The 20,561-nt window shown below is 38.6% G+C and overlaps 1 protein-coding gene across 1 annotated transcript; it reads right to left on the bottom strand.

Moving 5' to 3' along the window:
- Nucleotides 1–281: 281 nt before the first annotated feature.
- ENKUR (enkurin, TRPC channel interacting protein) lies at nt 282–20,217 on the bottom strand. The gene is made up of 5 exons (XM_049777815.1): nt 19,991–20,217; nt 16,256–16,401; nt 11,995–12,227; nt 7,175–7,321; nt 282–682 (listed from the first exon to the last, which is right to left on the bottom strand). Exons 1-5 carry the CDS (start codon nt 20,065–20,067, stop codon nt 509–511), a joined length of 777 nt encoding a protein of 258 aa, XP_049633772.1. The 5' UTR covers nt 20,068–20,217; the 3' UTR covers nt 282–508.
- Nucleotides 20,218–20,561: the final 344 nt, after the last annotated feature.

Consider the following 20,561-nt stretch of genomic DNA (forward strand, 5'->3'; position numbering starts at 1 on the left):
ATGTATGAAGCTCTGAAATTATCAGTAGGAAACACTTTAGAGTGACACAGTATATAGTACAATTTCAATTCAAAATATATAGTTATTTTTCTTTTGAATCCAGAATTTCCCCCATGTGAGGCAGGCACTCTATTAAGAACTTTTTTATTATGTTCCTTGTATCATGCAGTATAAAAATGTGAATTTCCAACTGTTCATTTTATATTTTAGGACCTAGAAATGATCATTTATGTGAAACAAGTGCACAATAATAGTAATAATGAATTGCACAATAAAATAAAAATACTTAAAACAAGACTTTATTTTGGTCTATTTGTAGAAAACCTCACACTCAAAAACCACAGTTTTCTCTCATGAGAGGAAATAATTTAACCATTCTTTAACATTTCCCAACTGTGTGCTAGTAAAGACCATTCAATATTTTTTCCTGGGCTGTGTTCTTTGAGAAACTATATCTCATCAGTATGTCCCTCACCTTATTTGAAAGTGATTCGACCTTTAAATCACATCACTTATTAGCAATATATATAATTTTATGCTTTTCAATGGCAGCAATGTCATGTTCTAGTTGCTTCATTTCCTCTTCCAGTCTTTGCTTGTGCATCTTCTTGGGGAGTGAGTCGATGAAGACTGATAGGGACTGGAACTCTTTATGCACCTCTTCCCAGTTCTTCTTCAGCCCCTGTCAATGATGGAGAGAACTGTAATAATGACAGTAAACCAAAAAAGCAACATAACTTATAAAAGGAAAATAAATAGTAAAGAAAAGCATGCTAGAAAAGAAAAATGCACATTGGTAAAGAAAACAGGCTTTGAACAATGATAAGTATTTATCAAGTGCATAGCCACAGCAACCAAAAGATACTGTACAGATGCCAGCCCCAGTTTTTGCCCATGTGCTTTGCTCCCACTGAAGACATTTATTTGCTGTTTTTAATGTTACTGTACTAGTTTTGACCATCAGATACACATACATAGTTAGGAGTTGTGTGAAACTAAACTTATATACAGTAAATGCTTTGTTAAAAATCATTAAACTTGATAATGCTATGCAAAATAAAATCCAACCAAGAAATTCTTCTAAAAATATTGGCTTTTTTTTCTTTTGAGTTCTATTTTAACCATCAGCCTCATTCTAAAATATGGCAATCACATAAAAATGTTTATTCTGACTTGTGAAGTCATTTCTTGTCTTTCCTTCTCTTTTTTATTTTTTTATTTTTCTTCTTTCTTTCTTTCTTTTCTTCTTTCTTCCTTCCTTCCTTCCTTCCTTCCTTCCTTCCTTCCTTCCTTCCTTCCTTCCTTCCTTCCTTCCTTCCTTCCTTCCTTCCTTCCCTCCCTCCCTCCCTCCCTCCCTCCCTTCCTTCCTTTCTTTCTTTCTTTCTCTTTCTCTTTCTTTCTCTCTTTCTTTTCCTTCCTTCCTTCCTCTTCCTTCCTACCTCTTCCTTCCTTTTTCTTTTTCTTTCTTTCTCTTTCTTTCTTCTTTCTTTTTTCTTCTTTCTCCTCTTTCCTTCCTTTCTTCCTTCCTTACTTCTTCCTTCCTTCCTTCCTTCCTTCCTTTTCCTTCCTTCCTTCCTTTTCCTTTCTTTCCTTCCTTCCTTTTCTCTCCTTTTCTTTTTTCTTTTCTTTACTTTTCTTTTCTTTACTTTTCTTTTCTTTTCTTTTCTTTTTCAGTTTTTGGACTATACCTGGCAATGCTCAGGGGGTAACTCTTGGCTCTGCATTCAGCAATTACTTTTGGTTCCTGGGGACCACTGGAGTACCAGGAATCAAAACTATGTTGACTGCATGTAAGGCTAGCACCCTACCTCTACTATATTTCCAGCCAGAGAAGTGTCATTTCTTTTTTTTTTTTTGGTTTTTGGGCCACACCTGGTAACGCTCAGGGGTTACTCCTGGCTATGTGCTCAGAAGTTGCTCCTGGCTTGGGGGACCATATGGGACACCGGGGGATCGAACCGCGGTCCGTCCAAGGCTAGCGCAGGCAAGGCAGGCACCTTACCTTTAGCGCCACCGCCTGGCCCCGTGAAGTGTCATTTCTTATTAAAATAGAATTGTATAAAATCGGGAGGCCGGAGAGATAGCATGGAAGTAAGGCTTTTGCCTTTCATGCAGAAGGTCATCAGTTCGAATCCAGCTTCCCATATGGTCTCCTGTGCCTGCCAGGAGCAATTTCTGAGCATGGAGCCAGGAGTTTCCTCTGAGCACTGCCGGGTGTGACCCAAAAACCACAAAAATTTGTATAAAATCCTAAAAATAAATTTTACATTTTTTTGTTGTTGTTTTGGGATCACACCCAGTAGTGCTCAGGACTTACTCCTTGCTTGTTTAGGAGGACTATATAAGGTTCCAGGGACTGAATGTGTGCAAGCCAAGTGCCCTATTCACTATACCATATCTCTGACTCATTCACAAGATCTTTTATGTGTCTTTTAATATACTAGAATAACTCTTCCTCCATACATATAGTTAAGAACTTCTAATCATTAATGTATAACAGAAATCTTTGAAATGTCATTAAATAGAACACATGTACCAGTTCAATAGAATAGTTAATATTCTATATTCTTAGAACAAACACATTAAAAGTAAGGGATCTCCTAGGAGCAATAGAGTTTATTTCCATATCTATGCAGTTTCTTTTTTTAGCACAGGGCACTCACTAGAGGCCCAATCACAAAATGGTCTTAGCTACTAATTGAATTCAGACAATAAAATCTTACAAGTTAACACTTTCTATTACTACTCACAAATGCACAAATCATTTTGCTTTATACAAAAAAGTAAAATGGAAAGCCCAATCTAAAGTAAAACTTTAAATTGCCTTGAAAACTATTATTTAGTTTTAAGAGATTAGGACTATCTTTAAATAAAAGTAACGTTACAATAAGCCACTGAAGTATAAATTTAATCTTATAGATATTGGGAAAATCAAATCTCAATGATTTATTTCCAAGTTTAGTTGGGATAGAATGGTTGGAGAAAGGACCAACACATTTTGAACCATTATTGAGGGAGAATATTTTAAGGATTTTCTTCAAGTAAAAGAAGGAAGAGTGTCCAGTTTATATTAGATGTTAGTGAGTAGAGCCACACCTACTCCAGGAAATTTCAAGTAACTGGGTAGAAGTTCAATTTAAGGGCCTGAGAATAGGGTACTGCTTAGGCCCAGGAGTTCTGGGGATCTATCTGGACCAGCCTCACTAGAGTGCCAAGGCCGCCTTTATGAATGCACCAGGCAATGCTCAGGGGACAGGGTGATTGGTGTTCAGAGATAGAGTTGGGGGCATACTATGTATGTGCCATACTTGCTTTCTCATTTCCTGGCTCCTATCCAGGTTAAATCTTAAAAAAAGGATGAATGAGTTAACACATTCCTACAGCATATAAGATGTTTACCAAGAACACCCTCAAAAGAATTATGTTTCCAGTTTTTCATTATGAAATATTTCTACGTGTTTCATAGATATACTATTTTCAGAGGGAAAAAACACTATTTATACATTTTCAAATATCAAAGGCTTAGCATAGCTATTTGACATTTCAATATTACTTGTCTTAGTAGCTACATATTCTTCACATTTTTAACAGTTTTAATTTTAAAAAATCTACCCAGTGTGTACACGGTTTGAATGAACATCAGCAGCTTTGGATAGAATAACATGTAACATGTTTAAACGGTCCCTTTGCTACTTTTCAAGACAAATCTTTTCTTGGAGGGTGGGAAATTTGGCCTTACCAAACAGTGCTCAGGACTTACTCCTGGCTCTTTACTCAGGGGTCAATCTAGTGTTATGAGGGATCAAAGTGGGGTTAGCTTTGTGCAAGGGTGCAAAACAAGTGCTTTAAACCCTGTACTGTCTCCAGTCCAAAGACTTATTTGGACCTATTTCAAAGCACATTTTTATTTTGTAAATTTGCTCTTCTGTTTTAATGCTAAAATATTTAAATTTGAAAAGCTTTCAGATAGGCAGTCCTAAAATCCTCCCCATAGTCACATGCTTCTCTGGAAATCCTCCCCACCCCAACCCTTCTCCATCTTCTGGTCCTGCTCTGTGTCTGGAGGTGAAGGGGGTCCTACGCCATACCACCCTGAACGTGCCCGATCTCGTCTGGAGTTGAAGGGGGCTGACTTTTGGGGGATTGCTCCCGATGCTTCCCATCTCCTGCAACTCCAGCCTGCAGCCCCTCTGCTCTTCAGTTTCTCCATTCAGCCAAGAGTGGTCCTTGGAGACCACTCCAAGCAGGAGAGGGAGCTTGGGAACACTTTTCTCCCCTCTTCTATGACAGTATCAGGACACTACTTCTGGTTCATCCACCGAGGACAACCATGCCCGGGCAGTGGTCGCTCCTGTGGCTCCAGCTCTCACTGAACTCTGGGCTTTGTTCCATATCCTTGCTCTGCAAGCCTAGAAAAAGTGTGGGTTCCCGGGCTCCCAATCCGGGGTTGCTGCAGTGCTCTTTTTGGGTTCCTTAGCCCTTCTTCTACTCTTGTAAATACTAGTCTCTTCATAGCTTCACAGGATTTTTGGCAAGCACACCTCTTCCTACAGTAGCACGGCTGGTGCACCGCCTTCTACTCCTTTGCGTGAAGGCACAGGAGGACTTGGGCCTGGACCATAGTCACTGCGAATGTGAGTTCCTCCAGCTACTTGCTCATTTGTGGGCAGGGACAGTAGTAAATCACATTCTAAGTTCTGTAACAGTCAGGGCCGTTTGTTTCTGCTCGCTACTGTGTCCTGCAGAATGGGCATAGTTTTGAACATCAAGAGATCTGCAAATGAATCTGGGTTGGAAGAACAAAGGAGCCCGCTAAATTGGAACTTGATGTCCTCTGTGAAATGAAGCATTCAGAAGCCTCCCTTGTGATATAATAAGACTGCTGTTTCACGAAGAAAGAGCAAAGTGTGAACAATGAACAAACATACTGACTCTTAACCCAGGAAGGGAAGCAGGGCTCTGCACTTATCAAACCCATTCCTAGAGGCTGTTACTCTAGGAGTTGTACCACCAGGTATCCAGGCATCTGAAACTTCCTATAGTCACTGCCAACGGTATGCAGAGAAACTGGAGCCTACATGACAGGAAGCTGACAATTGCTTCATCTCTCAAAAAGCACAGTCTCTTCTTTCTGAGACTTAGTGCCCTATATTTTCAGCATCATTTAGGCATAAAAATCTTGGGTTTCTAAAAGTATATGCTTTCTAAAAATGGTGGTAGTGTGTGTGTGTGTGTGTGTGTGTGTGTGTGTGTGTGTGTGTGTGTGTGTGTGAGAGAGAGAGAGAGAGAGAGAGAGAGAGAGAGAGAGAGAGAGAGAGAAACAGAGAATAGGACCAAAAAGATCTCTCTTAATCTGTCCAGCAACCTCCCAGCAACTGTGTGCCCCAGTCTCCTGCTTGCATGGCTTCCCTTTTCATTTCTTGCACCCCATTTGTAAACATCTGCATTTATAGTGGGCTCTGGGATAGGCACTGGGTGGCTTTTGCTAACGGAGACACAGTCCCGCCCTTAAGTCACTCCTCTTGTCTGGGGCTCCCTCTTGCACCGCAGTTTAAGTCCAGCTAAATAGGGCCACCTTTTGGTGGAGACTCATGCATTGTGGTTCTTATAAATCTATGGTTTCTGCAACACACAGATCTATAGAGGCATTATGGGAATACATATCACTTTTCATCAATTTAACAATCACATTCTCTCTAGCAGAAGTTTTATCTTAGGTCTTCGTTAAGCTCTTTGAGATTTAGCATACGGCTGACTCTACGCAAATCAAAAAGGCATTTAACAAATGTTTGATGGTGATTTTACTAAGATTTTTTTCAATTTATCATCTCACTGTTCCTTCTGAAATGCAGACAAGATGAATATGCATCTTTATATTTATTCATTCTTATAAAACATACAAAATTCATGTAGTCTTTTGCTGCTTCTTCTTTTTTTTTTTTTTTGGTTTTTGGCCACACCCGACGATGCTCAGGGGTTACTCCTGGCTGTCTGCTCAGAAATAGCTTCTGGCAAGCACGGGGGACCATATGGGACACCGGGATTCGAACCAACCACCTTTGGTCCTGAATCGGCTGCTTGCAAGGCAAACGCTGCCGCTGTGCTATCTCTCTGGGCCCCTTTTGCTGCTTGTTATGCTTGGTATTTTTTGCTTGTTTGTTTTTTGTTTTTTTTTGGGGGGGGTCATATCCAGCAGGGGTTACTTCTGGCTCTGCACTCAGAAATCACTCCTGGAAGGCTCAGGGGACCATATGGGATTCTAGGAATCTAACTGGGGTCCATCTGTTTTGGCCACATGCAAAGCAAAAGCCCTACTGCTGGTCTATTGCTCTGGCCCCAATGCCAGAGTTTAAGTTACTTTAAGTTAGAATCCAAAGCCTGTGGATTATATATAAATTACTTTAAGGTAAATAAGGAAAGAAAGATGATAGATGCAACCTTGCTTCATATTCCCTAATATCTTGAATAACAATGGTAAAATCCTTACATTAAAAATTTCCATGATATATGTATATTTTAAGTTCCTTTTATTCAAAATAAAGAAAATATATGTAATATCAAACATGCTGGTCATATTTAAAAGAGAGTGAACTTGGGAAGAAAAAGAAAAACAATTCTAGGAAAAGTTTTAATTATTCTAGAGCTCCATCTAGTGTAAATGATCTGGTTTATAGATGGTGTTCTTGAAGTGTTTGGAGACATGACAGTGATAATACAAATGCTTTTCCATTCTTTTTTTTTTTTTTTTTTTGGTTTTTGGGCCACACCCGTTTGACGCTCAGGGGTTACTCCTGGCTATGTGCTCAGAAATCGCCCCTGGCTTGGGGGGACCATATGGGACGCCGGGGGATCGAACCGCGGTCCGTTCCTTGGCTAGCACTTGCAAGGCAGACACCTTACCTCTAGCGCCACCTTCCCGGCCCCTGCTTTTCCATTCTATTAGTGCATGTGTCATGAAGAAAACAAGCTTCTTAACACCACCACTTTGACTAAAGCTCACCAAAGTGGCAAGAAAACTTAGGTTAATGAAATCCTCTGTTACAATATTTGGTTTGCCTCAAAGTCAGTTGCAAAGAACTAAAGAACTTGCTTTCATTATCCACCACGAGAGGATCATTCCTGTAAAGAATGTTCCAGAGAGTTACAACAAAACATGGGCTCCAAGAACACTTACTTGCAATACTGTCTCCCTTTCCTCATCAGACACTCTTTTCATAGCTGATTTTCTAAGGCATTCTTGGATGTAGTTGTCATATTCCTCTTGGGCCTTCTTGACCTCCTGGTTGCGCTTAGAAATATATTCAGGTATGACACCATAATCCTAAAGAATTTAAGGGGTGGCGAAAATCCATACCCTGAATGCAATCATAAGTATATGCATGTATACTTACCATGCAATGCCTGGGAGGATAAAACAATGTTACAAATTTTAAGTCTTTGCTCAAAATACTGCAAATTGACAAAATTCAGTGACATCATCTCCATGGGGGAATCTTTGCCTTCTAAAATTATCTGAGATGTGTTTGCCTTGGCTTGTTTTTCTCTGAATCTCTCCAGTGCCTCTTCTGGGCAGGTGGCTCAGCCCTTACCTCCCCCCCCCACCTCCAAGTTGCCTTTTCTATATTTCTGTTCCATGCTTCTACACTTTTATCCTGAAATATCTTAAATAGCATGAGGTTCTTTTTGCCTGTTCTTGTTATAAAAAAAGAGAAATATTCCTAAAGTGTTATAGAAACAAATTCTTTTGTTGTTGTTGTTAGTTTATTTGTTTTTGGATCACACCCAGCAGTGGTCAGGGGTTACTCCTGGCTCTGTGCTCAGAAATCACTCTTGGCAGGCATGTGGGACCATATGGAATGCTGGGATTTGAACCACTGTTTTCCTGGATTGGCTGCGTGCAAGGCAAATGCCCTACCGTTGTGCTATCTCTCTGGCCCCCAGAAACAAATTCTTAACTACACAAAGCCCATCAGCTTTAAGAGAAAATTTTCTTGAATCCCTCCTTCTCTCCATCCTGGTGGTTTCTAGAAATGCAAAATGTGTTTTTAGGTTTCCAGCCTGCCTAAAGGACTGACAGTGAAGAAGCAGTTCCAGTCTTAAAGATTAGAAAATGTTTTTGCTTTTACTGTGTGGAGAAAACAGAAGTACTCCTTGCTGAATCTTCAAAAACTTCATTGAGTGTGTATTTCATGCTGGGTTTATTATGGAAGAAGAATAGCATGGTGTTTTGTGGTGAGAGAAACTTGTCAAAATGAATGTCAAATAACATTAGTGATCCAAAGCAAAATTTAAAAATTGTTAAAAAATAGGTAGGTGTCATTTTAAATAAATATGTTCAGGGAGGACCTTTCCAAAGCAGCAGATATTGAAAGATAGAAGAAACATTTGAATGAATCACAAAGATTCTGTTTCTTCTTCTAGGCTCTTGGTGGGACCAAACTTTCCTATTTCTTTTGAAATCAGTTGTAACCTTGACAATCGACTTTCCAAGGGGAGTGGGTAAAAGCCTTGAGAACAAGTGGGTGACTAACACATTTTCTTGTCTGACATAATGACTGGTGATATTTTGGCTTTCTTACTTCTGGACTGTGGGCAATGAGCAAGGCACCATCAAATCCATAGACAAATAGAAACAGCAGGCAAGAGACGTTGCAGCTTTAAATTATTGCAATTTGTTTTTTGTTTTTTTTTGTTACCTCTGCATACTAACTACCTAACCCATCCTGACTAAAAGTGTTTTCAAAATTTAGGAAGCCCTATACCCAAAATCGCAAGGGCATATTAGTGCAGTGATAAACAGTTCATTATATTTCAGCAAACACTGCGAACAACATCTCATTACAGTTCAGGACATTTATGTTCATAATGATGTTTCTGTCATAAAAATACTAATTTATATTTCTAAACTTTAATAAAAGGAATGGTATGATATATTTTAGGGAAAAAGTACCTCACAAATAAAGGCCTTATTGATCTGAAATATTCCCATATGCTAGATTATTGAGGATTAGTGCACATTACTGACAATTTCATATATCTATTTTTTTTTACTGAACTCTTCAGGTATCATGCAAAGTGCTTAATATATTTTATATAGCTTAATCTTCACTAAAAGTGATTAGCCTAATAATTTGTCAAAGATCAGAGTGGTGGGACTGGAGAGATAGCATGGAGGTAGGGCATTTGCCTTGCATGCAGAAGGGTGGTGGTTGAATCCCAGCATCCCATATGGTCCTCCAGGCCCTCCAGGAGTGATTTCTGAGCCAGGAGTAACCCCTGAGCACTGCCGTGTGTGACCCCAAAACAAACAAACAAAAAGATCAGAGTGGTAATAAGTGGCAGTTAGAATTAAAAATAACATGTTTTATTGCTCTCTTTCTTATTACCTTATGCAGCCACCCATGCTTCTGTTTGTTTTTATAAATTATTTCTCCTGGCACAAATGACCATACACTATTTTATCTGAGACAAAAAACATGAGGTTCACTCATTTTAATAAATGGAATTGTCCCTGAAAAGATTTACAGTAACAGGTTTTGAAAACTAAACTCTGGCAAGTGAAAAATTAAGTCCCCACAAGCACCAAGAGGTTGTACAACTGTTGCAGACTCTTGCCATGGCTTATATATGCAAATAAATTTGATAATTTTTGTTTTATGATAAGCCATTTCTGTTTTCTCTTTATGGCAGAAACTGTATTGAAGGGAATGGCACAGGAGGAACAAAGCATATGGCAGCTAGTGGCAGGACCATGGAAAAAGAGTTTTAATAACATACCAAAAATGGACTGGGCATTTTAAAAGAATGGTAGAGAGAAGGTTTTGCTTTTCCCAGCTCAGTTGTCTGAGGAAACAGAGAGGGCAAGTATAACTTCAATGGATATTTCTCCAATTTAGAGCTTCCAGCTGAACTCTTCCAAAGTTGTGTTCTCAGAACTCCTCCCCAGTAGTCAGAAGTTCTCTGACACCAGTATCAGGTTCCTGTTTCAATTTTGAATCATACTGGGTTTATCAGGTGGATTGATGGCAAAGTACAATGCAAGCAGCTATGTACCACAGTGTCAATTAATTTCTTTTTCCTCTTCTTTCTTGCCACAGCTTATTATTCTGCATCATTGTTCTTTAGGAGTTTGCACTCATATTTTTTGGAGTGTTTCAAGCACTTTTAACATTTTTAAGCACTTTATTAGCACACAGTATTATAGGGTTTGGATAAGGTATAGAGGTATAGTTTTGGTAAACTTTTTAAAATTTTAAAGATTGTCTCTTTTTAAAAGACCCAAGCTTGGGGCCAGAGCAGTGGTGCAGGGTGTAAGGCATCTGCCTTGTGCACGCTAGCCTAGAATGACTGCGTTTGATCCCCCAGCATCCCATATGGTCCCCCAAGCCAGGAGTGATTTCTGAGCACATAGCCAGGAGTAACCCCTGAGCGTCACCAGTATGGCCCAAAAACCAAAAATAAAATAAAATAAAATAAAATAAAATAAAATAAAATACCCAAGCTTCTATAATTTTCATCAATGAAGTTATATGTCTATCTGAGAACAATCTTTTCAGATAGCAATGAGGATTTCCAAATGATTAGATTGTTGTCTCTCAATATTTGCTTTATTTGAAACTAAAAATAAACGAATGTGTTCTTGTTGAAGTAGTAATAGCAATGATTTATATCACAGTGATAGGGTGGATGGTTCTAAAGATGGAAACTCTATCTCATTCTGCTACATAATGGTTTAGTCTTGAGATCTGAAGACTAGCTTTTCTGGACTTAAACAGTGAATATACTTCTAAGTACATTTCCACCATAAGGTTTATCATCGTTGTTAACTAAATATATTGGACCAGGGAGATCACACAGGAACCAAAGTCACATGCTCTGCATGTGTAAAACCTTGGTCTGATCCCTGGTACCACATGACTATGATCCTGGAGGTCTCCCGGCATTTCTGGGGTGTCCCTGGTGGTCCTGTGCACTGGTCCCAAGCACTAAGTTGTAGTTCACCAAGCATGACTGGAAGTGGCCCTGATACCCCTGAACACTGCTTGGGAGTATCCTTTCCCCTCCCATGAAAACGTAGCTACGGACAATAGAAAATAAGCAAAAACAATTATGATTTCCCTCTACCGAACTATTTGTTGTTGTTCATTTCAAATTCTTTATAATTTCATCGCTTTAGGTTTGGACAAAGACAAATTACAGAGAAATGGGGATTTGTAATCTATAACATTTCATTAGTGATAATTCAATTGTCAATAATATAGCCAATCATTATGAACACCTGATTAACATTTTTATTTGAAAAATAGGTAACTGGGGCCACTGCTGGTTTTGCTTGGGGCTTACTCAGGAATTACTATTAGGGGGAACATATGTGGTGCTGAAGACTGAGCTCAGGTCGGTTACCAGCAAGGCAAGCACGTTACCCACTGTTCTCCTCTCTCCTCTCTCTCTCTCTTTCTCTCTTTCTCCTCTCTCTCTTCTCTCTCCTCTCTCTTCTCTCTCTCCTCTTTCTTCTCTCTCCTCTCTCTATTCTCTCTCTCCTCTCTCTATTCTCTCTCCTCTCTCTTCTCTCTCTATTCTCTCTCTTCTCTCTCTATTCTCTCTCTCCTCTCCCCTCTCTCTCTTCCCCCCTCCCAGATATGTGAACTTTAAATTATGTTAAGGACCACATTTAAGGACCTTGTTCAAGAACTAGAGAAATAGTATAGAGGGTGGGGTGGTTAGTCCAGTCCCCAGCATCCCATATTGCTCCCTGATTCCCACCAAGAGTGAGCTTTGAGTTCATTGCAAAGAGTAAACCCTGAGTACTGTCAGGTGTGATCTAAAATCAGACAAAAATCCCAGTTATCATTTTTTGTTTGTTATTTTTGGTGACCACACCTGACAGTGGTGGGGGTTACTCCAAACTCAGCCGAGGCTTCTGCTTAAAAAGTATATGCCCCAGTTCTTTAAAATCTCTCTTTGCCCTCTCTTCACTATTTATTACCAGCTTACCTTTTTTTTAATATACTTTGGAAGTAGTCCTGATGATTCAAGATCATGCTTGTCTCCATTTCTGTTGTCAACATAAATCGGTTTTGGTTTCTTAGCGACTCCCATAACAATATCAGCTACGTTTGTGTTTATAAAATTCTTTTCACTTTGCAGTCCCATAACTGGATGCTCATTCCTCCGTGGCACAGGAGGCTTTTTGGCCACATTCAATGAAGTTCTCTCAAATGATTTTTCTGTTTAGACAGAAGATCATCTTCTTAGTATGAAATGATAAATATAGCTATTTAAAACTATCTATAATAGTCATATGTTTTACTACCAGTATTTTAAAGTTTTTTTTTTTGGGGGGGCCACACCCAGCAGTGCTCAGCGGTTACTCCTGGCTGTCTGCTCAGAAATAGCTCCTGGCAGGCACGGGGGACCATATTGGAACACCGGGATTTGAACCAACCACCTTTGGTCCTGGATTGGCTGCTTGCAAGGCAAACGCCACTGTGCTATCTCTCCGGGCCCATTAAAGTTTTTTAATAATATTATCATACATTCAGTGTAAAGGCAACCATAAATACAAAACTGATCAAAGAATAATATAAAATATTTTAATAGTTTATAAACATGTAAAGAAAATTAATCTTCCAAAATCAGAATCAAAGAGCCAATAAATATTGCTATCATGAAAATAATTCCTTATAATGATATGCACCATAAACATTCATATTTCCCTCTGAAATAAGCTTGAAGATATTGTTTTCTGAGTACTATCAATAATACCAATAGTTGCTTCGTCAGAGAAGTTACTATAAAATCATGAAATACATAAGTAAAACTTGGTGAATTTTCAAGTCTGAGATATTATGGATCTTTCACTAGCATTTATTATGTAGTTTAAAAATCATGAGATAGTTAAGGACACAACAATAAAAAAATAAAAGAGTCAAGGTCTCTCATTCACTTCCTCTAAAAGCATATCACGTTGAGGGACATGGACATTCTCTTAAAAAATTTTGACACATTCATTTTGTATTGAGAGCCAAAATATAATTTGAATTAAATACAAAATGCTATCACTAAAATATTAAAATAAAATAATTACAGTGTTTTCCCCAAAACTAAAGGAACAATCATCTCAACAATGCATCCCTCCATTCTTATTTTTGTTTGTGGTGATCAAGGGTTACTCTTGACTCTGCACTCAGGAATTACTTCTAGCAGACTTAGGGGACCATATGGTATGCAAGGGATCAAACCCAGGTTGATGATGTACAAGGCAAACACCTCGCCACTGACTATACTATTACTCCAGTTCCATATCCTTTCATTCTTAATCAGAGAAATTTGGGACTTTGTAAGAAGTGGAATTCTGGGACTGGAGAATGGCTCAAGACACTGGACCCTAGCACTGCATAATCCCTTCATCTCCACCCAAGAATTGCAGGAATCAATGCCTGGAGCATAGAGCCAGAAGAAACCTGAGCACCTCAGATGTGGCCCCAAAGTGAAAACAGAAAAAAGAAAAGTGGAATCTATATAAATTTTGTCCTGAGAAAAAGTAATAATATTTATCACTAAAGTTTTTGAACTGGAATAATCTCTTGTAATGAAGTGAATTGTGGCCCCTTAATATTCATTTATTTAAGTCCTAACCCCTCCTGTACTCAGAATGTGACTGCTTTGAAGACAGAATCTTTAAAGAAGTATATAAAGGACCAGAAGATAACTTAATGGGCTGAGCACATGCATTTCAAGGTTCAAGGTAAAGAGTAGCATGATCACCTGAGCAAAACTCTCCTTCAGGTGTGACTCAAAGCCCTCCCCTGGGAAGGGAAGGCACGTAAATTAAAATAGGGTTTTTAGAATAGCTCTGTCATTGAACATTGATGATGGTGATAATATAAAAAACCAAGTGATTTGGTTTGTTTAGACTATATCAAAATGGCAATAACAACCCAAGTTTTTAGTCATACCATGTTCTATCAATTAAATTTAGAGAAACAAGTATGCATATATAAAGTCTGTTAAAATATTTTAGCAAATTCTGTCTTTTTTGAAGGTAGGTTCAAAAGGCAGAGTAAGATATTGGTAAAAAGAGAGTCAGGGGAAGCAGAAGAAAAAGATGAAAAAGAAGAAGAAGGAAAAAGAAGAAGAAAGAAGGAAATAGAACCACAAGCAGAAGCAGCAGCAGATGCAGAAGCAGCCACAGTAGATGTAGAAATATAATAAAAATAAAATAAAATAATAATAAGGCTTCCTAATCCCTGCTGGAGGCTGCTGAGGAAGACCCCAGAGAATTAAATCTCATCAAGGTTCGCAGATTAGGTAGGCAGTCCCAGCTCACAAGGCGGTACCAGAGCTCCCTTTTCATTTATTCTCCAATTTCCTGGGAGCCTCATAGTTATGTACTCTATGATCACCATAGTTTTTATATTTTCAGTCCAATAAAAAAATGGAAATGTAGGGGCCAGAGAGATACAGTGGTAAGGCGTTTGCCTTGCATGCAGCCGATTCAGGACGGATGGTGGTTCAAATCCTATATGGTCCCTGTGTCTGCCAGGAGTAATTTTTTTTCTTTCCTTTTTTTTTCTTCTTAGGCCACACCCGGTGACGCTCAGGGGTTCCTCCTGGCTCTGCGCTCAGAAATCGCTCCTGGCTTGGGGGACCATATGGAATGCTGGGGGATGGAACCGCAGTCCGTTCTAGGTTAGCCCGTTCAAGGCAAATGCCCTACTGCTTACTCCACCGCTCCACCTCCTAGGAGTGATTTCTGAGTGCAATACCAGGAGTAACCCCTGAGCACCAACGGGTGTGACCCAAAAACAAACCAAACCAAACCAAACCAAACCAAATAAAACAAAACAAAAATTTTAGGAGGATACCTTGATGAGAAGTTAGAAATTTTAAGATGACAAGTGCAGAGCATTAAAGCAAGCACAGGGCTCTCCTAAGTTTGGATCCCTCAGTGACTACACTGGTAGCACACCCAAGCAGCGGGCCATGACCACTACTGATGACGTCCCCTTCATTCCTTCAAACTCCATTTGTGGCTGCATTAGCCTTAGAGACCTGGGAGAGTGAAAGCTCTCATACATAAAGTGCTTTTGGTAGCAGTTTTGGCAACATACAGTGACAGCTCTTAATTCCATCTCTTGGAAAGAACAGTTGGGGGTTTAGAAGCTGGGAAACATTGCATATTGGAATTTAAAACTCATTATAATCTCACTCATTTGTGGATATAAGAAAAATAAAAGATAGAATGGAAATAGTATCCAGAGACAATAGTGATTAGGGCCAGAAAGACAAGTCTATGGTAGGAAGCTCACTACAAAGAGCAGTGAATGCGTTAGAATAAAGGGTTCATTATGAGAATGAGAGTTGGAAATAATCACTCTAGACAAGAACTGGATGCTGAAAGGGGATAAATGATATGCATGGTACCCCTTCATCAACAAGAATGCAAACCACAGTGTCAAAAAAGGAGAGAGAGAAAGAGAGAGGGAAGTAAAATGGTGGGAGTGGATGGGTAGGAGGGAAACAAGGGACGTTGATGGTGCGAAATGTGTACTGGTGAAGGGTGTTGTATATTATATGACTGAAATTCAATCATGAACAATTTCGTAGCCACAGTGCTTAAATAAAATAATTATAAAAAGTAAAACTCTTCTTATATAATGTCTATCTCCATTTATGTTTTCAGTGGTCTAAAGACCTACGGGGAGTGAAGGCCCTCACGGAGGCATAAAGTTTTCAACTAAAGTCATATGGCTAAGGTTTAAGATGAGGCATATGGTGTTGAAGTAAAGCTTTCCTGGATAGTGCAAGATATACCGTAGTTCAAAATGCTTGCATAAGCAATAAGGAAATTTACCTCTTGCTGGAACAATGTCAGGTTCACTATTATTTTTCCTTCATATTCTACTTATAGTATTCTCTACCCTCTCAAATTCTGGTTTTGTTTGTTTTTACATTCGAGGTTACAACCTGTAATACTCAAGACTTACTCCTGTCTCTGCACTCAGGGGACTGTATGAGGTGCTGTGATCAAATCCAGTAAGTTGTGTGCAAGGCAAAGCCCTATCTGCTGTACTATCACATTTGCCCATCTCAAATTCTGCTTATAGGATGTCAAGTTATCATGTTTGTACTTTTAATGTTCATAAACAATAATTGCTCGTTCATATTGTATAACACCAATGTCCAATTATATAACCTCATATAAAGTTCATACTAAATGTCAGTTTTTTTTTTAAAAAGTGAGAAAACTTACTTGGTGGTAGAGTTTTGTCTTTTGAATGTTTCTTCAGAAAATCTTTTGGAGAAGGTTTTTCAACGTTTGCTGGTCCCATTGTTTTCATTGCACTTTTAGATTTTTGAATTTCATTTTTTATATCATCCTTAAAAATTGATGAGTACCTAAATTTTAAAAAGCTTTATTTATACTCACAATAACATTATTTCAAGTTTTAAAAAGACACAGTTCTAATTTACATATCCACATAAATTATAAGACTTCATTAAGTTCTGTTTTGGCATTTGGCTATTAGTACTCAGTAAGAACAAAATATTAGCTCTACAGGACTCATTTAATGTAATGCTGCTGAAATCTTGATATCCTTCCATGTAGTTGACACTGTTTTTATCTATGGCACCACATATGCGTCCCAAGCACTGCCAGATACAGGAGTAAGCCCTGGATATTGTTGAATGTGGCCCAACATCTCTCCCCCAAAAAAGGATTGTCTATCAAGGAAAGAGGATAATAGTTACATGGGGCTTCAAATTATATCTGGAATATTGTCATATGTAAAAGGGAATGGTAACATGGATGGAGATATCACCTATCAATGCACCTGTGATGAATTTGGTGAAAATCATGAAAACTATCTCAAACATCATGAGCAAGTGAAATTCTGAAACATTAAAAAATATTCATGAGTTCTCAGTGGCACATTCATATCTTATGATTCAGTTAACATTTCAGCTGCAGAAAACTATCCTTTCTCAACTTTTTAAAAGATAACCTTTATAAGCCAAGAGGTAGCACAGTAGTAGGGCATTTGTCTTGCATGCAGCTGATCCAGGACAGACTCAGGTTTAATCTGGCATCCCATATGGTCTCCCAAGCCAGGAGTGATTTCTGAGCACAGAGCACAGAGCCTGGAGTAAACTTTGAGCACCATGGGGTGTGGGCCCAAAACAAAAATAAATAACTAAAAAAAAAAAAAGATATCCTTCTTAAGAATTCTCGCTAATTATCTTTATCTACCAGTAGGCCTTCAATAATATATGCCTTCATTTCCCTCATTTTAATGTGTATGTTTTCTTTTTTTGTTTTGTTTTGTTTTGTTTTTGGGTCACACCCGGCAGTACTCAGTGCTTACTCCTGGCTCCACGCTCAGAAATCGCTCCTGGCAGGCTCAGGGGACCATATGGGATTCAGGATTCCAACCAATGGCCTTCCGCATGAAAGGCAAATGCCTTACCTCCATGCTTTCTCTCCGGCCCTTATTTTTCTAACAAGTTCTATCATCTTTAAGATACGGGAAGTCACACTGTAGTCATTCAAGAGATCTATCTCTTTGTAAAATTGGCCTTTATCTTGCCAGTGAGTGTTCTTTAAACTGCATTTAGAATTTAGTGATGAAAATAACCCTTAAAGCTTCAGACACTTCTTTCTTCAGATTGATACTAATAGTAAGATTGTTGGGTAAGGCAAGTTTTGTGTTTGTATGGTGAAAGAGAACTCGTTAAATGTTTTATTGTGCTTTATTTTTAAACATTACTGCTTTGCACAAATACAGTCTTATCAAGTGAAATGCTCATGATTAGTGTTAACAGTGTGGGTTAACTTTATACTAATAGGAAGAGTTCTTCTGCATCATTTTTAGTGACTTCTATTTACTATCATGCTGAGTCAATTTTCCTAGTTATTGTTTTAGAAACCTGAAACCTTGCATCCTCATTGATATTTTCAAAAATGAATGTAGTGGAGAAATACCTAGATAAAACAGGGACTCATTAATGCTTTCCAAATAGCTATATTTTATAAATTTTCTTGGAAAAATATCACTTAGAAGCAGCTAAGCTTTTTAAGTTTTCCAATAAATAGAATCCCTATCTATTAAAATATCTCATGCAAAATGGATAATCTAAAAGCTATATTAACTACCAGTGAGTTTTATACTTCTAGAGGAGATTTATATAATGTGGAACATCAAAAGTTTTTTTTGTGTTTTTGTTTTGGGGGCATACCCGGTGGCATTCAGAGGTTATTTCTGATTCTGTGCTCACTCCTGGTGAGCTTGCGGGACCATATAGAATACCGGGGTTCAAGTCAAAACCTAAATTCTTCAATGGATCATACCTTACTTTATATTCCTCTTTCCAATATATGGTAGTTTTTTTTTTTTGGACCACACCCAGCAGCGTTCAGGGGTTACTCCTGACTCTGTGCTCAGAAATTGCTCTTGGTTTGGGGGACCATACGGGATGCAGGGGATCAAACCCACGTCTGTCATGGGTCAGCCACATGCAAGGCAAATGTCTTACCACTGTTACCAATCTGGCCTCATATTATATGGTAGATTTTGAGAATTCAATGGAAAACTACATAGATACTGCTCTGCTTAATAGCAAATACTCAAAACTTTCAATTGAAGAATCCATTCATTTGTTAAAGATGTTATGAATCCCAAGTATATTAGTACTAAAATCAATGACAAAAGAAATAAAATCAATGATCATTAGACTAGAAAGGAACCATAAATATGACCTAGTTTATTTTGTTTTACAAAATAGAATGGAATTTTATTCACAACCTCAAAAGTAATACAAGTCTGTTTCTCTGGTGGGTTGTTTTTCTCAGTGTTCTTTCAAAGTGGGTTTGGAGCCAAGAGGTATAGTATAGTGGGTAAGGTGCTTGCCTTGCATGTGACAGACCAGTTTCAATGCCATGGATCCAATATAGTCCCAGGTCTATCAGGAGTGACCCCTGAGTACAGAGCCAGGACTAAGCCCTGTGCACTACCTGGTGGCCCTCATAATACAAAATAAAACAAAAATTAATCAAAGTGGTTTTGACTTGCATCTGGAAAAGAAAAAAAGATAGCAAATATTTGAAATCCCAAGACCAAGGAGATGTTCTCAACTGGTGACCTTCATTTCTTCTCCTTTATTAAATGACTTATAAGTCCACATACAAAAGAATAACTGGAATGTTTGATTTGTGATTACTTGTTTGTTTTTAATTTGGAAGAACTTTAAACTATTTTATAACCCCAAATAACTTAATTCAAGCACATATTTTTTGTCTATTTTCCTTTCAATTCAACTAAAAGTTTTTTTTTATTTAAAAAAAAAAGACCTTAGAAAGTATCTAGTCCAGGCCGGAGAGATAGCATGGAGGTAAGGTGTTTGCCTTTCATGCAGAGGTCATTGGTTCGAATCCCGGCGTCTCAGATGGTCCTCTGTGCTTGCCAGGGGCAATTTCTGAGTGTGGAGCCAGGAGTAACCCCTGAGCACTGCCGGGTGAGACCCAAAAACCACACACACACACAAAGTATCTAGTCAATCAATATTTTGTTTTACTGATCCAAAAACTGACTCAGAATCAAAGGAATTAAGATTTCAAACAATGGGGGAGGAACAAATATGAGAAAAGTAGTCAGGCATACAGCAGATGCTTGAAATAAAAACTAAGTATTCTAGCACAGTAATAAATTTGTGATTCTCTATTTTCAATCATCTGAATGTAGTTGATAATAATATTTCAAAAACATTTAATATAAGAGACACATTACTCAATGACCCCTCAGCACTTGGTCCACCCATTTTGTGACATGGTGACTTCTGACGTGTGATATTGCCAAATACCTAGATGTGGTAAATTCCTGTGGAGTTGTCATCAAACTCTTACATCATTGAAACAAATTATCTTAGTTACTCTAAATGAAATAAGTACTCCCCCCTTATTTCAAGTGATCATTTTTGCTTACCCACCTACCTAGGAAGCTGCTGAGGCTCCTTCCAGTCACAGGGTATGAGGTTATAAATGCTCTCAGAAAGACTCATTGGATCCATGATCACCAAGGAACTTAAGAACTACCCAACTTTTATTTTTTCCTAACTATGCCAGTTTTTTCCTTCCCTTTCCTCTCCTACTCCTCCTACTCTCTTGCCTTCCCAAGACACTAAATTTTCTCTCATTCACACAATTCCCCTTTGCCCTATTCTAGCAGTCGTCTCCTGGGAGGAAAAGAAAAGACCCTTTTTCCATTCCTCCAGGTCCAGCGTTGTTGTTGAAAGCGCAGTGGCCATAGAAACCGTTGCTAAGCGACGGGAGAAAGGAAGGCTGCGATGCACACTTGGTTGCCTTTGCAGACTTCCCTGAAACGCCCTCTTGACTAAATTCAACATGGAAACCGTGTATTATATACGGGCATTGGGGGCAGTCAAGGTTGTCAAAGAATGGCACTTTTTAAATATGTTTCTCTAGATTTGGAGAGAAAGACCTGGGCCAAGAGAACAGGCTATGAGAAAAAACGGGCCCAGTGCAGGCGTCACACAATGAAAGC

Source organism: Suncus etruscus, chromosome 7, assembly GCF_024139225.1.
Source record: "Suncus etruscus isolate mSunEtr1 chromosome 7, mSunEtr1.pri.cur, whole genome shotgun sequence".
In the NCBI taxonomy this organism is placed as follows: Eukaryota; Metazoa; Chordata; class Mammalia; order Eulipotyphla; family Soricidae; genus Suncus; species Suncus etruscus.

Coding starts and splice junctions, on each gene's coding strand:
- ENKUR (XM_049777815.1), bottom strand. CDS start 20,067: ATGGATCCAATGAGTCTTTCTGAGAGCATTTATAACCTCATACCCTGT. Junction 16,402..19,990: donor GAGCCTCAGCAGCTTCCTAG/GTAGGTGGGTAA, acceptor TTTAAAATTTAG/GTACTCATCAATTTTTAAGG. Junction 7,322..11,994: donor CAAAGTATATTAAAAAAAAG/GTAAGCTGGTAA, acceptor TAAATTCTTTAG/GATTATGGTGTCATACCTGA.